Source organism: Psammomys obesus, unplaced genomic scaffold (assembly GCF_907164565.1).
Source record: "Psammomys obesus unplaced genomic scaffold, mPsaObe1.curated_primary_1811, whole genome shotgun sequence".
NCBI lineage: Eukaryota > Metazoa > Chordata > Mammalia > Rodentia > Muridae > Psammomys > Psammomys obesus.
In genome coordinates, this window is record NW_026590405.1 from 781606 (window position 1) to 798824 (window position 17219).

The following is a 17219-nucleotide window of genomic DNA, read 5'->3' on the forward strand; positions in this document are numbered from 1 at the left end:
GCTCGCTCATCTGTGGGGACACCAGGCCTCTGCTCGCTCATCTGTGGGGATACTAGGCCTCTGCTCGCTCATCTGTGAATGGCAGCAGTTTGTGGGATGCTGCCTATGTGCCAGCTAGGGCTGAGTCACTGGGAGTTTTCAGTTGCCCATATGCTCTATGGTTTTGTCTCTGCTGGTCTCACAGGTGGTACTCATCCACCCGGGGTAGGCTTCGGAATCCGCTGAATAGCAGCGTATAGGTAAACCACAGAACCACTCATAGCCAGACTGATGTTCAGAAGCCTAGCAGATCTATAACTCTAACCTCTCCATTGCAATAGATTTCATCTTAAAAAAATGGCCACAATAGCAAATAAATGCAGTGACGTCACAGAGAGAGTGGGTGAGCATATGCTGAGGTGGGACATGGGAGAGCTGGTGCTCAGCCAGTATCCTCTTCTTGGCACGGCTCTTTCTCATCAGGCTACTTTACCTCTTTGCAACTCACTTTCCACAACTGTTAAAAGATTAAGAGCTGAGAGGACTTCCATTTTTTGCCTTTGATAGCTCTGCAATGTAAGAATAGCAGAACAGGAGAAGTAGGACTGCCCGTACCCTTAGGAGCTCAAAAGACCATTAATGAGTCCCAGTTGCCAGGCACTGAGTTACAGGATTTAGATTTCTCACTGCTGATTTTGGTTTTGTTTTGATCTGATTGTTTTTCTATTGCAGTTCTTCCCTTTTGGATTAAGAAGTAATCCAAAAGAAGTATTTTACAGGAGCCCACAGAGTCTTTGGACTTAACAAATTGAACTTTTAAATTTTTGAAAAATTTAAAAACTGTAGGACATAAGATTGTACTGTATTCCATATTATAATATTATCTTGGGGACAAACAAGAAAGGAAAGGTTATGGCTTAAAAGAGATATTTTTGCGTGTCAAGTTGACAAAGATTAGTTTGTGCTAGTTAATTTTTACTGTCAATTTGATACAACCTAAAGTCATCTGGGAAAAGGGAGTATCAACTGAGAAACTGTCCTGATTAGACAGGCCTGTGGCCATGTCTGTAAGAGACTGTCTTGACCGATGACTTATGTGGGAGGGCCCTGCCATCTCTAAGCAGATGGTCCTATCTGGGCTATCCAAGAAAGCTAGCTGAGTATGAGCCAGTAAGCAGCATTCTTCCATGGTTTCCACTTTAGACCCTGTCCTGATTTTCTTCAGTGATGGCTTGTGGACTGGAAATGTAAGCCAAATAAACCCTTTTCTCTAAATTATTGAGGGATATACAGAAGGGAACAAGAGAGGAAAGGGGGGGGGGGATCAAGCAGACAGGGAAAGAGGCAACTGTCACACTGTAGGACTTTCAATGACTATTATCACTCAAGGGTGCTTGAGAATGCAAAACACAGACAAGTATCTCAAGGTTGTGGCTCAGTGATCATGAGGAAATGAAGGCAGTGAACACATCACTCAGAGGCGGATGCATCCATTAATCCATACCTCATTGTGCCGGGGGTGGGGGGGAAGAGTTGTAGAGTTTTTTGCCCACTTTTCAAACAGGGTCAGTTGCTGCTGATTCACCACTACACAGACCTCACTAAAGATCCTCCAGAGAGAAGACAACACCCTCCCAACTCTGCTCTGTGCTTGTACTTTCTTTATAAAGCCCTTCCCTGACCTTTTTCTTCTTGTGGAGTTCTTGATACATGAGGATGTTGGCTGTCATGAAGAACCGCTGTTGGATGACTCACCGTTGGGCACCATTTGTAGATGGCCCCTTCTCTGGGGAGTACAGTGACAGCTGGTCATGACAGGCCTCGTTACCCTAGTGGCCTCAGTCCCTGGACTGTCTAGAGATTAACAGTCTAATCAGGCTCTGTCAGCTTCTCCTTAGACCCAAACTGCACTGTGTCCATTATTTTAACTCTACAGTAAATCTTTGCATTTACAAGGGCAAATCCTTTATCATTCTCCTGGATGATACCTTGATGATTTAGGCCCATATTCATTCATACATTAAAACAACACAATGCCCTCAGAAATGCCCTTGGGGTCTGGATTTTCACTGAACTTACACATCCATGTGGGAAGAACTAGCACTTTTGCAATGCTTAGTGTTTTTTATCCACTAACAGAAAATATCTTCTTGCTTAGTGTGATCTTTTGCCTGGAATTTCCAACAAAGGCAGGGTGTTTGGTTGGTTGGTTGGTTTGGCTTGGTTTCGAGACAGGGTTTCTTTTTATAGCCCTGGCTGTCCTGGAACTCCCTCTATAGACTAGGCTGGTGGTCTTGAACTTAAGGATCTGCCTGCCTCCAGGGTACTGGACAACAAAGGCAGTTTTTTGCTTGTTTGCTTGTTTTGTTTTGGATGTGGTCTCACTTTGTAGTTGGCCTGGAACTCACTGTGGAGACCAGCCTGGCCTTGAAGTAACAGAGACTTGCTTGCCTCTCTCTCCTTGAGTTCTAAAGGCAGTTTCTTTCAAAGCCACCCTTCTTGATTAATTTCAGACTAGGTCCCCTGCACTAGGAGTATGGGCTATATGATCCCAAATTCTGAAATCGGCTTCACAGCTGGGTATGTGCTCCAATTTTGCAAACGTTTCCAGGAATTCTCCAGTTGTACCAGGCACAGCAACCATCTTAGTAGCATACACTCTGACCTGTCACTGAGAGGGAAATACGCTGAGACCCCTTACAGGTGTCCAGCAATCTCTCCGGGTTTCTTTGGTTGGTATTTTGCTAGCATCTCTCTCTCCACCCTTCAACTATGGGGCTCCTCATGCTTCAGGTGTGTCTCCTGAAAGAAGATAAGTGAAATTTCCCCAGTTTTATAGTTTGCTTATCTGTTTAGCTTTAATATATTCAACATTAATATATATTAATATTACACATTAATATATTTATAGATATAATCTGACGGCCTTTGTTTTATTTTTTAACTGGAACATTTTAGTTCTTTTATTTTCTGCTATCTTATTTGATACCTTTTTAATCGTTCCACTTTTCTAGGGATTTTTTTCCCTCACTTTTCAATGTTTGAAATACTTTCTTCTCATCCATTTTCTTCTCTACCACCAGTGTTATGCAACGAACTACTTTTCTGCTAGTGATCACGATAAAATTTTAAGTTGACATAGGCATTTAAGTTTTAAATCCCCTACCTTTACCCTCTTAGTCACTAGAGTCTCATGGACTGTTACAGTGACCCACCTAATGTTTTAATTCCTTTCGTCCACATCCTAACCTTATATATGCTTATCTCCTTGTACTCCCCAGTACTGGGGGTTGTGTCTGGGCCTTGTATATGCTAAGCAAGTACTCTACCACTGTGCTACATCCTCATATATGCTATCATATTTCTACAGTTTAATTGTTACGTGAATCTTATCAATTAGAAAGCACTAACAATAGTAACGCTAATTTTTGTTTCTCAAACGTCCACAATATTCTTTGCTTGCCATTCCTTCCACAATTCCAGCCTTCCTCCTGAGATATTTTTCTTTTTCCTGAATAGCATATGTTAGAAGGCTGTTTGCTGTGGCCCTGATGGTTCTAGGTGTTTGTCTACGAATGGCTATAGTGAAGTCCTTCCTTCAAAGAGCTGCTTGAGTCAGGCTTGTAGGACACCATCACTTTCTGTTACCGTGCCACCATCTTTGGTTGCCAGATTTTGGTGAGAAGCCGACTGTATTGCTCCCTGTTGTTCCTGTTAAGTTCTTACTCTTTCAGTCCTCTCTGGGACTTGACTTTGGTCTTTGATGTTATTGTGTAGTTTTATTTTGATATGTCTACAATGGAGCTGTTTTTGTTTACCACTCTGGAACTTGCTGGGATAGCTAACTAACTGTGATGGGTGGCTTCTCTTACTAATTTCAGAGACTTTCCAGGGCGTCCCTCATGGCGCCCCTCTATCCTGCTGTCTTCTGGGCTCTAATGAGATGCACAGAATGGGTCCACTCTCCTTAAGCGTGCTTCATGGGCTTTTCAAATGGAAATAAGCAGGGGCTTGTAAGGCTGAAGGTGGGCCAGAGCCAAGCCACTGGTTGGCTCAGCAGTGAAAGACCCACCAAGGAGCCGAGGGAGAGGAAGAAAAGGCTGAACTTCAGCCAACAGAAGGCTACCTGGACCCTCAGTTTTGTGAGGCACACTGTACTTGCCCTCCCTACCAGCAGGTAGCGCCAAACACAACACAACACAACACAACACAACACAACACAACACAACATTGAACAGCCTGGTTCCAGGATGAGAATACAGCTTGGTGGCAGCTGATGGCCATGGAGTGCTTTTAGCTCTTTCCATTCTCACTGTCAGTGGGAAGGGCATCCTCACCCACTGCCATGGGGGTTCTAGGAGTTATTGAACAAGGAGGAGGTGAAACACACTAGGTAGCCATGAAACATTCTGCAGTGTCTGGGATCACCAACCTCTGTTCACCACAATGGCAATCTAGCTCAGAAGGTGTATCACCTCAAATGCCAGGATGAAGGGCATTTCCAGTGCAGCATCCAGGCTACACATCTTCTCATACCTCTACGATTTCAAGATGTACTAACTGAAGAACAAACATCTTACCAGGCCAAGAAGTTTTACATCCCCAGGGTCCTTAGTGGTTGCTGCAGACACATTGGAATGGCAGCTCTCCCACTCACTCTCAGAGATTCCTGTCAAGGGGATCCTTAAGAGTATCCTCTCCCGGGATGTGAAACTGATGGCCCTGTGGCCCATATCACAGGCTGGTATAAGGTGCAGGTTAGAGCAGGAGAGGTAGACTAAGAGCACAGGGCCCAGGTGAGATGGTAGAGCCAGGTTGAGAGTACAGAGCCATATTCTCTGTCAACATCACGGTACTGTCGTTTCCGTATTTGCTTGCTTTCAGTACTCCTCTAAATAATGGGGATGCTAAGAAAGGGAGTGACTTGGAGGCTGAAGATGAGGTAAGAGATTCATGCCTGTGAAGGTAGCTTTGATATTCACTATAGACAGTCCTGACTTGGGATGCTCTTGCGCATCAACAGAAACTGTACTGAGCATTTTGATCCTTTTATGAACTACAAACAGACGACCCATCATCCCCTACGTTGGGTAGCAGCAATGAACCGCAGCTTCCCAACACAGCTTCAGTCGCAGGGTAAGCCACAGACATTTGGTGCAGCAGTGCCTACCCAGAATGCTCAGTATGTTAGGGGTAGCTGGACATTTTTCAACTTAGGATACTCTCAACTCAGAATGGCTTCATCAGGACATGGCTCCATGAACACTGAGACCATCTGTGATTTCTTCCAGAGGAAACTAATTCCTTCTTGGTGTAACTACACTGATTCAAGGAGTGACAGACACATAGACGTGAGGGACCAAGCGGTCCACCACTCCACTGCCCACTTGTCTGTCTAGGCTCTGTGTGCCTTCTGCATCACTCCTGGATGCCAGGACGTGGCGCTGTTTCCCTTTCTTATTTCTGAAACCACACTTGATGGATGCTTATAGGATGCAAAGGTGCCTAGATGCTTTCCAAGGAAGGAAGGCTACAGAGGCAGAACAGAGAATTGGATACAGAAGGTCTATGATGGACATTTTTCAAAGCTGCTGAGTGGCAATTCTAGAGAAATGGACATGAATGCGTGCAGATACCCAAGGCTGCTGAGTGGCCATCTGAGAGAACTGGGTGTAAAGGCACACGGACATCTCGTAAGGCTTCTCGGTACAGAGAACTGGACTGGACTATGCTAGGCATGGCCCCTCATGGTTTCTGTAGTTCAGGAGTATGTCTTGGAGTCCTGAGAGCTCAGAGAGTACCCAGAATCCTGAGTAAATCTATGGGAGGTGGCATGTAGGTACTAGAGAAGGCTGAGGGTTGGTCGGTAGATACTTTCTAAACAAGAGTCACTGTCAAGCATTGCCTAATCTGGGGTCTGGAAAAGGTGCACGTTCTTTTCTGGATAAAGAATATTCAGATCTAAGGGGTGAATCTCCTGAGAGTTTCCATGTCTGATTTGTGGGCCTGCATATTCAGGTAAGTAATTAAAGAGCTAAATGTTAACTGTTGCTGTAGCTGAGATAAACTTCATATTTAAGTAATATTTTCTACTAGCTATATTTGCATTCTAAAAAAAATTCAAGTTTAAAAAAAAATCCTCCCAAGCAATTGGCTTAGATAAAAGGCATCCTGGTCCTTATTACCCATGTCACTGGATAGTCATTTCATTTTTCTTTCATGAGGATTATCTGAAGTCTTCAATTTTGTATGTGAAAGAAAGGTACTTATAGAAGTTCTACTTTTTGCTCACAAATCACATATTCTTGCTATAGAAAATAGAATAACTCCCATAGGAAAAGCCATTTCATGACAAATAGCCAAGGTTTATTCTTGCTGTTCAAGCAAGATCCTTAGAAGGGGGCAATTTGTCAACACCATGAATTTGCTGCTCCCAAGCATGGAAGCTGGATATCTATGATCAAGGTGCCAAAAAATTCTGTGTCTGGTAAGGGGCCACCTCATTTTCCAGAATGGCACCTGAAATGCTATGTCCTCACATGGTGGAAGAAATAAAAGTTCCCAAATTCAGTTCCCCAAATGCTTTGTAGGTGCATTAATCTACTCATGAGGCAGAACTTCAAAGATGTTTGAATATATGATGTCAAAAGGATATATTCATCCAAACCACAGCATACATCAAACCTCATAGTACACAGGGGGTAACAACAACAGTTGTAAATTAGCTTGAATTAAGCTGGGATAACCTGTGAATGACCCAGTAAGTGATCCTGAGAACTATATGAGAAAGGAGACAGTACCACACTGACACAGAAATCAGCCCGAAAAATCAGTCTCTCTCTCGCATGCATGCCTCGCTGGTCTGTAAATCAGGCAGACCTTAAATAGGCTCCACCAGTTCCACTGTCTACAACATTGCCCAAGGGACACTGAGAGCTTCAGGTTCCTGAGCTACAGAAAACCCACAAGACACCCTCCAGTTATTCCTTAAATGCCTGCCTTTGCTGGGTTAAATACTGATAATCCTTAATCTAGTTCACCAACAGCCTTCCACCAGGGTACTAGTGCTGTGCTTTGAGTTCCAGAGCATCACTGAATCCCAACAGTCTGGCCTCCAAGTCTGCATCGGCACATGTATATTCCTACATGGGTAGAAATGCCTGCCCCAACATCACAGGAAGCCTGGGCCATTCTGGAAATTATTTTCTGGCCCTTCCCGGTCCCCTTCACTCAATTCTATCAGCCCCACAGTGGTTGGCCTTGCCTGTAATGAGTACATAGGCTCCTCTTCCACTTAGCGTTGGCAACTGAGGGCAGGATGAGTCAAGCCACAGTGGTACAGTCTGGTCAGGGTGAATGCGCTAGGTAGTTGCCTGGAGGCCCACAGCCTCAGCATCTAAATAGCCAGAGCAGATATATCTGCTGTGATGGTCTGAGAGCGAGATGCTATGAATTCACACAGAGCAGTCCCAGCCAGTCTACAACCAAGAACCATCAAACATGGCCTTGTGGGGATGGCTGTGCCTGGGCATGGATTTTCCTACCTGTGTAGTCTTTTATCAAAAGGGAAAAAAAATAGCAGCATGTAGTTTCCACTACCAGAATTTTCATGTAACAACAGTTAATCCATATTTTATATACTTATTTAGTTAATTCTTAAGTCCCCCTCCCCTGTGCCCTGCCTACAAATCTTACCCTGATACACATCTATTTCCCATCCCACTTAAAAGCCAAGGTCTGCAGAATGGCAGCATGACTGGTTCCCCTGCCGGATAGTGTTAGCATGTCTCAGGGCACCGAGCAGTGCACACGTGAGGGGTAGCTGCTGACCCCAGCAAATGTTCAACCCAGGTTGAGAAGGGTAGCACAGGCTGGAATATCATTATGCAGTAGAGTACTGGACTAACATGCTTGAGGTCCCAGGTTCAGTTCCCAACACTACGAGGCTGGACACCGTTCTCCTCATGCTGCTCATCTTCCCCAGCATCTCCTAGAATAGCCCTACCTACTAGCATCTCTAAAGCCCCTGAAGGATGACCTTCTCTCATGGCTGCTGCTACGGGCTCAGTGTCACCATTACTCCAAGCATCACCTCTTCTTCCTTTCATACTCAGCTCTCCACTGGAGGTGAGTCACCAGGCAGACGAAGACTCTCCCTCTGATCCCCACAGGCCCCCTTTGGGAGTCTTTTAATTCTCCAATACAATCATACAATCATACCATCATGCCACAGGAGATGTCTGGATAGACCGAGGCCAAAGAATAGGTGCTAGGTCCAGCTAGAGAGGCTTAGGGCTGACCCAGGAGTCCACTTCCACGGTTGGCATCTTACTGTCTATAGAAGCAGTGAAAGTCCCCCACCCCCTTTTGGCTCTTAGCACTTAGGCCTTTGTGCATGGGTAGAATCCATGCTTAAGTTTGGGCTCTCCAAGGGCAAGTTTGCTTCCCTAGGCATATTTAATGCCTTTTTAAAAGGACACCTTAAGGGAATGGTTCTGGCAGTGACACCTAACTTACTTGCCCAGAAAGTGCCTTGCCCATGCTGGCCACAGGTGGTGAGCCACACTGCCAGGCAAGCATGTAGCACCCACATGGTGGGGGTAGGCAGGACACAGGTCAAAAGCTAGCCCGTGTGCGGGAGGGAAGCCCTGGATGGTAGCAATTTGACATCAGGCCAAGTCCTCAACACAAGCAAGAACTAGTGCCAAGAGGTTAAAACGTTATCCAAGGTCAGATGGATACAACAGACGTCAGAGACACGGAGAAAATCGATTAATATTATTGTGTAATATTAATATTAGTAGCAATTAACAGCAGCATGCAGGAAGGTACACAGTAATGAAGAGGAGGAGAGAGGAGAGGCAGAGTGAAAACTCACATCTGGGTGGGGGATGGCGTACTGTCCCTGGATGGTGTAGGCCTGCAGAAGAGAGTGAAAGAGACAGACAGTCAGCTTGGGATGTGGCAGGACCTCAGCTTGTCAGCCACTGGTGAGCCAGCCTAGCGTGCCCTAGTGTGGTAAGAACCTTCTGGGGACAGTCTTCTCCATCAGTGCGTATCTCTACCCGCCTGCTCCTGTTTGCTTAAGATGGGGGGGTGGTCTTAATTACAGCAGGTGAGTCCTAGGAAACTGCCTCCTCCCCCTACCATAGCCAGCTGCTGTTTCTAACCCTGATTTCCTCAAACCTTCCTAAAATCGTAAACCTACAGATGACCCGTTTCACCCCCCATTAGGAGAAGCACTGATTATCAGACATCAGTGCAAATACTTTGAGGAGAGACTTAGCCCCCAAGACATTTAAATGAAAACAAATGTTTTAAAGGTGACCAGAACAAGTTTTGCAAAAGCTGTATTAACAAATGGGTCAAAATCAGTCATAGGACTGACCTAATTTGTTCTTCTTACCAAATCTTATGTGGAGTCTCTTCAAATGAGGAACACCCTTCTCTGAAGGCCATTGTGGTATCCCCAAGACTCATTTACTTCCACCATTTCCCTTGCTTCAAATCTGTGACTGTGCCAGCCACAGCAACTATCTGCCCTGCGGGCTCCTCCTACCCAGCCCCCCCCTCTGACACCCCAGAGGTTGGAGCCCTCAACAGTTTCCCCTCAGCTATGATGCCCTTTGGCAACTCAGACAACAAACAAACAACACAGTCAAGGGAGAGCAAGACGACAGACAACTGTCTGGCTTCTAGGCAGTGCCATTCCAGCCTGCTGGAGGCACAGAAGTAAGGACATGGCTTCCATCACCTGGCTCATCTAGACTCGTGACCATCTTTGAGGTCTCTGGGCATCTGAAAGAGTTCCCCCATGGGATCACGTGTCACTGCTGTGGACCCAGACCTCCCACACTTACTTTCTTTCTTTCCTTCCTTCCTTCCTTCCTTTCTCTCTCTCTCTCTTTCTTTCATGCTAAGATGTTTTTGTTTGTTTGCTCATTTGTTTTAAAATCACAACCATATGCAGGAGCTCAAAGCCAGGAGACACCCTAACAGGAACCTGGCCATAGGCCAGCTCTTAAATAGACACAGTTCCAGCAAAATTAAGTCTGTTTGTGGGATGACCTGGCTGTGCTGGCAGAGGAAGAAAAAATAATCCTATCAGATTCAGCAGTTCCATGGAGAAAAAGACAGGTGATTGCTCCCTAAGGAGTGGGGCTGGATGCAATCTTAGCTTTTGGAAAACTGCTGTCAGGGATGACGTCCCAGGTGTAACCCAAGGAGGCATCACCTGAGGAAAGGTCTCATGCTATCATCTCAGCAAGGCCATTAGGACCTTTGAGGCCTGCTGCTCTCTCCCAGCCCTATGTCTGAGCTGAACTGCAGGACTCAGCCTTTGCTAGCGTCTAACATCTTTCACTCCCTTTCCACTCGTGTCACCTTTCTCAGCAAGTTCTACCTGAGGAGGTGCCAGCTTTGCCAAGGCTGCAGCGTCATCAGTTGCTGAGGATTCTACGCCTCTTCATCTCTTCCACCTAAAGTGTCAGATACCTAGGTGGTCTCTTGCAGAGTCTTCCCCACGTCTGAGACACATGGGGGTGGCATTCTGGAGGGGACCTACCCAGAGCTAATTAACATCTTCACTTTTGGGTGTGCATTCTGGCTTTCTTACTAGGTTGTCTCCTTGCAGGATGACTCTCATATAAGTGTGTCCCCTCTGCATAGCCAAGGCCATCAAGGCCAGACCAAACTCTTACAAGGGAATGGTGATGGGCTTAAAAGGCTAACACTGTCACGGCTGACACATAACAGCAGAGTGACTGCCACTGCTGTGACTACAGTAGGGGGTACTACTGTCTGTTCTACGGATGGATGGGGCCTGGTGACCCTGGCCATGATCCTACCTGTAATGGCTCTGCCCTCGGAATTGGGGCTGTTTCCCCATGCCATGTAGTGCAGGGTCCACATTCATTTGCATGGAGGCCTTCTGAATGAAATCCTGTATTTCATTATTTGGGGCTATCGTGGATTTGACAGAGAAATATAGTTCACCCTGGTTATTGACCTGTCAGCTAGCCATGAATCTGGGGAGAAAAATGAAGAGCTCTGATGGGCTTGGCAGTGTGGCTGTGTGACCATATCTCTGACATCAGCAAGGTCCAAGGTACTGCCCTGAGCCAAAGGCTGTAAGGCTGGCAAGTCTGCTGTACAGTGGGATGTGTCCCGTGCTACATCTGGGCACAGGACTCTGCCAGCAGTGGGGCAGACCTGAGCCAGCAGACTGCGCATGTGTAAACTAGGGGAGTAGGGAGGGAGTCAGGGCAACAGGTCTGACCCCACACATGCTACGCATGCTGCTCTCATTCCCTTCATGCTGTGGAGGAAGACTAGAGGAAACGCTCTCTATGCCTTTCTTTTTGAATAATACAGCAAAACCTTGTGTCTACTCTGCCAGCTGTGTCGCCTATGGGGAGTCTCTGACTTAACTCTCCCTTGAACAAAGACACACATCGCGGCCGACAGGACACAGAGCTCTTCTGGACAGACCCCTGGCTGTCCATGTTGAAGTCATTTTTGGGGTCGGGTCTTGTGGATCTAACGGGGGTTATCTGAGTTTCAGTGAGCATGTAAGGAAGCCGGATTGGGGCCTTCTCCAGTCCCTGTCCTTTCTGGCCAGGGCTGCTCCAGACACAAGCTCTTTTCCCCTCTACCTTCCAACCCCCTGCTCTAGGAGACAGATGCTGGTCACCAACTCAAGGATGAGGTTTGTGAATGTGAGCTCTGCCTGTGAGGATGTCTACCCAGTAAGGCAAGGGGGTAGCCAGGGGTGGATCCCAGCCACAGGGGAACATGGGCTAGCCTGAGGCCATCCATCTCCTCACAGGGATGTGCCTGCCACTCCCCGAGTCTCAGATGTAGCTCTAGAGGATTCAAACCCAAGCCATAATCACCCAGGATGTTTCTGTCCACTACCTAAGTGCCCAGCAAATCTTCAAAGAAGGTCTGCCAGGCGTTGCTAGGCAGCACCTAAATCTGCATGGGTCTGTGTGTCTCTCCTGTCTCACTCAGGGATCTCGCTGGGCAATGTGTCTCCGGGATATAGCTGTGAGTTGCAGTCATGCCTCCCCAAGCCCCTCCCACCCTCCGCCTGGTGTGAGCCAGAGAGCTCTGTGTCCATCGCAGGGTGGGAGACGTGCACGTGAGAAGGCGAGAAAACCTGAGTGCACTAACGGGCAGCGGCGGGTGCTGCAGTAAAAGGCTGAGGTTGGCAGTGGAGGCCGCGAGCGGGTCGGCTCTTACCTGACCACCTGCAAAAATGACAGGGGTGGAGGCGGGCTTTGGGCGGTAGGGAATGGTGGCACCTTTCGGTGGGGACTAGGAAAAGGGACAGGAGAGGGAGAGAGCGGTTAGAACAGCTTTGCTGTTGGCCTTGGGCTGCCTTCCCACACCCACCCCTCTGTGGGACCCCCCCACCCCTCCAGATGTGGCCAGCCAAGGCTCCACAGGCCACAACAGTGAGGGGAGGAGCATCCAGGGACATAAAAAGGTGATGAGTCTGTCCTCAGCACACTGAGGCAGGACGAACTCTACATCTTCACTGCCTTCTTCCTTGGGGTGGGCATTGCTTCTCTCAAGCTCGCACTGTTTGCTACTTATCCTGAATAGACCCTGTGGCCAGCCAGGCAGGAGTGGGGTTCCACAGGAGAGCTGATGTAGTTGGACCGCCTGCTTGTTAGCTGCTGACTCCCATTAGCTTTGTGTACCACACCACCCTTCCCTCCTGGTGTGGTCCCATAGGGACCTGATGGTAGATATGGCAGAGACTGCAGAGGATGAGCTTGCATCCTTTGATAAAACACAGTCTTGAGTCCCTGGGAAAAGCCAGTCTTGAGCACAACTCACATTGGGAACTGACGTGTAGCAACCCAAGTTCCGCTTGGCCTACAGAGGTGGCCGATTAGAACACCTTAGAATCATTCCATTTCACCAGTGAGAAACCAGGTAGCTTGCAGAGGCCCAAATGGGATTCCACCGTGATGAAGTCTGCTACAGTTTTCCTTGATAACCCTTGGATCCAGAACTCAGGCTTCTCCCCTCAGATGAGTGCTGTCCTCGGGTGCCAACAAGTCCCACCTTATCCTCTCCGCGCTGGTCAGAGGTTGCTCCACCTCCTCCAGCTCCAGACACTAGCTGAAGCCAGCATGGCAGAAAGTCTGGAGCTCTTGGCTATGTGGCAGATCAAGGAGGATTAACATTCACAACTTGACAGGCTAGCCTAGGAGATGAGCCTCTGGGGATGGCATGCCTGTGGTGATTATCTACATTAGGTTAGCTTCTGAGCATGCCTGGGGAACACCATTCTGTGGGCTGGAGTCCTGGGCTGGATAAAAAGGAGAAAGTAAGCTGTGCACTAGCAGCCATTATTCTCGGCCTCCTGACTGCAGCTGCAGCATGCCCGGGTGTCCTCTGCTCCTGCCACCATGCCGCTCCTGCCACGATGGTCGCTAACAACCCCCCTCCCCACAGTATAAGCCATGATAAAGTGTCCCGCATGTAAGTCACTTTTATCGGGTTTCTGTTACAGCAACGAGTAACTTTAGCACAGGCTGTCTCTGCAAGGACAGTGGCCACAGCCTCCAGGAGCCCACTGAGGGTGTGCCCTTGGAATATTCCTTACTCTGGAGCTGACAGCAATGGGCAAAAGACACTGTCTGAGCTGGCCCTTGAAAGAAATGCCCATATTCCCATTGCTGTGGCCCTTAAAAAAAAAAAAAAAAAAAAAAAAAAAAAAAAAAAAAAAAAAAAAAAACAAAAAAAAAAAAAAAAAAAAAAAAAAAAAAAAAAAAAAAAAAAAAAAAGCCTACAGTAGAGCCTCTGTGTAAACCTTGTTTGCTGGGGCACCTTTGGTACAAGGTTATGCAGGTGCTCTACTGTGTCCAGCACCTACTGTAGCTGCTCCATTTTTCCTGCCAAGTGCTCCAGATCCTAGGGTCACCTTCGCCTGGGCTCCAGGCTGCTTCCCTCCTAACACAGGGGCTCCCTGTGCCCACTCAGAAGGGCCAGTTTCATTTTTAGCTACCCACAGAAAAGTGACCTTCTGGGCCACACCTTCAACATCCCCTGGGTAGGCAAGGCCCGCTGGCTACTCCTCACAGGCGCATGAGGCACCAGAGTTGGGAGGCAAGAAGTCCATAATGGCAACACTTGCTTTCTTTGCAGGCCTCACCCAAGTACATCTCCTGAGGGTGGGGCTTTTTGTGATTGTGGGGATACAAAAGGTATAGCGCTCTAGCAAGCTTGAAAGGCCTTTGAAAAACAGGGTCTTGGATCCATCTTTTGCTTTTTTCTTGCTGTTTTTCAGGCAGAAGTGAGGCTCTTTTCAAGATGATGTCTTCCTTCCTGGTGAAGGAGACCACACCCTTCAGCTTTCGCAAACTGCTTCATGCAAATGAGAGTGGGGTGTCCCTGATAGGTCAGCCTCCACTGCTGACCGCCACAATGTGCAAGGCCATGGCTTCTTTCATACCTCATACCATCTAGAGATGTGAGTTCTGACACACAGCCCCAGGTATTTGCCCACTACTATTAGCCCAGAAGTCCGCTTGGAGCTTCTGACGAGGACACATATTGTGTCCTGAGAAGGGGGCTGCTGGCTCCTGAAGACTGTCACCCCAAGGGTGCCACTGAGCTGATCATGTGTTTTGCCCTGCTTGGGGCAGATGACAGTACCAGGAGAAGCAAGTCCTTAGTGATGACCCCCAGCTGCTGGGCTCCTGTGATGGAACCATCCCATCACCCTGACCAGTATGTGTGGAAAACTGCACAAGAATGACATTTTGAAAAACATCTTTAACTTCACAAAATACGCTTGAGGAAACTAAGACTATGCAAACATTAAAAAAAAAAAGAGTTAAGTGTGAGGTTTGAGCATAATGTCACAGAAAAGACGACACAGCAGCTGCTCAGTCGTGTTCTGTGGAGATGTGGCAGTGGCCTCAGCTTGGACTGTGGGAGGGCAGAGGTCAGCACGCTTCAAATGGTCTTACTTGCAGAAGAAGCTTGAGGGACGGGCGCAAGTGCAGAAGCTCCTGTGGATCCTCCATCCTTGACTGATGTCCTTGTCCCGCGGCTCCTCCTTTCTTCTGTCTTACCCCTCTGTTCCCACCTCTTTCTCTTTCTTTGGGTCTATCCCGAGTCCCACCCTGAGGACAGCACAGTAGTTCTCTTGACATCTGCAGACCTATAGGCCTGCTGTGCTGGATGGCCTGAGAGGCAGGGGACTTCCCCACACCTGCCACTGCCAAGGCCAAAACCCCGTGATTTGTCCACCCCCGCCCCCCACTTACAGCCAGACAAGATGATGGCCACAGGCTAACATCAGGAGACACTTTCAAGGGTATCCCTTCAGCCTGCCTGGCTCCTGCTGGAGGGCAGGAAGCCCAAGTCTGGGAATCTGTCTGTCCTTGATGTCTGATCCCCACACACCCCAAGTGACTCTAGGATTTCTCAGGTCAACTGATGTGCAGGCACCTTAGTGACAAAGCTACAGAGTCACATGGAGAGCGAGCCCAGCACTGAGCAAGGTGGGCAGGTGATGTGTGTTGGCTCACAATGTTCATACTGTACCTCCAGCATGACCACACAGATCTGCTTCACACACTGGATGATGGCATCTGGGGTCCCTGAGATAGTCACTGCCCGCTCTGTGGAGTTGGGCAGCATGTCACCTGCCACCTGGACCTGAGCACCTGTGGACTGCAGAGAAGGGCCTTTGAAAGAACAAGACATACAAGAGGAACAGCACCTCCAGCTCTTGGAGATGCATTCAGGGTGATCTGTTCCGTGAAAAATCCTTCATTAGAAACAGGGCCTTAGCCAGGTACTGGTGGCACATGCCTTTAATCCCAGCACTTGGGAGGCAGAGGCAGGTGAATCTTTGTGAGTTTGAGGCCAGTCTCATCTACAAAGTGAGTGTCAGGACACCCTGAGAAACCCTATCTCAAAATCAGAAAACAAAACAAAACAAAAAAACAAAGAAAAATAAAAAGAAAAGCAGGGCCTTAACTGGTCACAGTGCCCTCCCTTCCCTCATCTTAGCACCCAAATGTCACCTTCCTGTCACCTGTCCTTCGATCCTGCCCCTGCACATCCTCTTAGGGAACTGTGACTTCCAGAAAAGGTGCTGCCTCATCTCAGGAGGCTCTCAATCTGTAGAGACCATCTACAGGGAAATAGAACTAGTCTTTCCAACACAGTGATTCTTCTCCCTCCATGGAAGTAGGTCACATGGAGGCCAGGAAGCCAGACCTGCGATTTGCCAGCTCTTGATAACTGGCTACCACACGCCTCAAGTGACTAGTTAAATCCTCAGGAAAAGTGAGGTACACATAAAACTTTAGTGACAATGTTACAGAGTCACACAGGGTGAACCTGGCACTGGCCAAGACTTAGGTGTCCTGGCATCTTCTAAGTCACAGAAGAGGATAGGAAGGAATCAAGAGAGGATGGTTGCCCTCCTGGTTAAGGGACGAACTTGGCCTTCCTTGAAGTAACATTTTTTTCAATGTCAAACCCACATCAAGTTCAGGCTCATTAGTGTAGGAGGCAGGATCTGATGGACAAAGAGGCACATTACAGGCACAGAACCAAGTGTGAGTGTGCCCAGAGCCACAGAACCTGGGTGCTAAATCATGAAGGTCCAAGGACCTCCACCCCCATCTTTGTTCTTGTCCTTGGCAAAGCAGGGCTACTCCCGGACAGGACACTGTGTGCTCATGGAAACGTGGCAAGGTTCCCCACATCCCACTTTTCACCAGAAAGTCTGATTTTCATGGGTGCACACCAGTTTGGAACCCTCAGGGTCTCAGCCATCCGTGCGTGCACTTGCACACTGTGGAGACATGCAATGGGGTGAGCAGTACCTCCCGGATTTCCTTGATCTTGGAGCCACCTTTCCCGATCAGGGACCCACACTGGCTGGCAGGGACCACTAGTCGCAGTGTCACTGGGGGCTTGCTGGTGGCAGGGCTGTTGCTCATGGAATTAATGATGTCCTAGGGAGGAAGAAAACAGCCACGTTGGACTCATGCTCATGAGCACAGCTGTGTGGCTCAGGGACACCGCAAGGACAGGTATGCAGTATCTCTGCCTCCACCTGCTTCACTGCACACTGGGAAGAACTCACGGGACCCTCTCCCGCATAGAGAAAACACTCAGAAGGTGGTCCTGGCAATCATGGAACCTTCAGAGCCAGGCCAAGCTTAGAAGGAACAGGAAACATGGGCCAGATGCCCACA

General features: G+C 48.1%; 1 protein-coding gene across 8 annotated transcripts in view; it reads right to left on the reverse strand.

The window, feature by feature from the left end:
* The window catches only part of Pcbp3 (poly(rC) binding protein 3), a 46411-nt gene that overhangs the window by 9720 nt on the left and 19472 nt on the right, over positions 1–17219 (reverse strand). For 4 of the 8 annotated variants that reach the window (XM_055607202.1, XM_055607200.1, XM_055607201.1 and 1 more), the window contains exons 7-10: positions 16845–16976; positions 15550–15678; positions 12223–12297; positions 8858–8899 (exon numbers count right to left, since the gene is read on the reverse strand). In XM_055607202.1, coding sequence (XP_055463177.1) covers positions 8858–8899; positions 12223–12297; positions 15550–15678; positions 16845–16976 — 378 coding nt within the window. Of the gene's footprint in view, positions 1–8857; positions 8900–12153; positions 12298–15549; positions 15679–16844; positions 16977–17219 lie in introns of all 8 variants that reach the window. The other 4 variants (XM_055607198.1, XM_055607197.1, XM_055607196.1 and 1 more) reach the window with 1 other exon arrangement.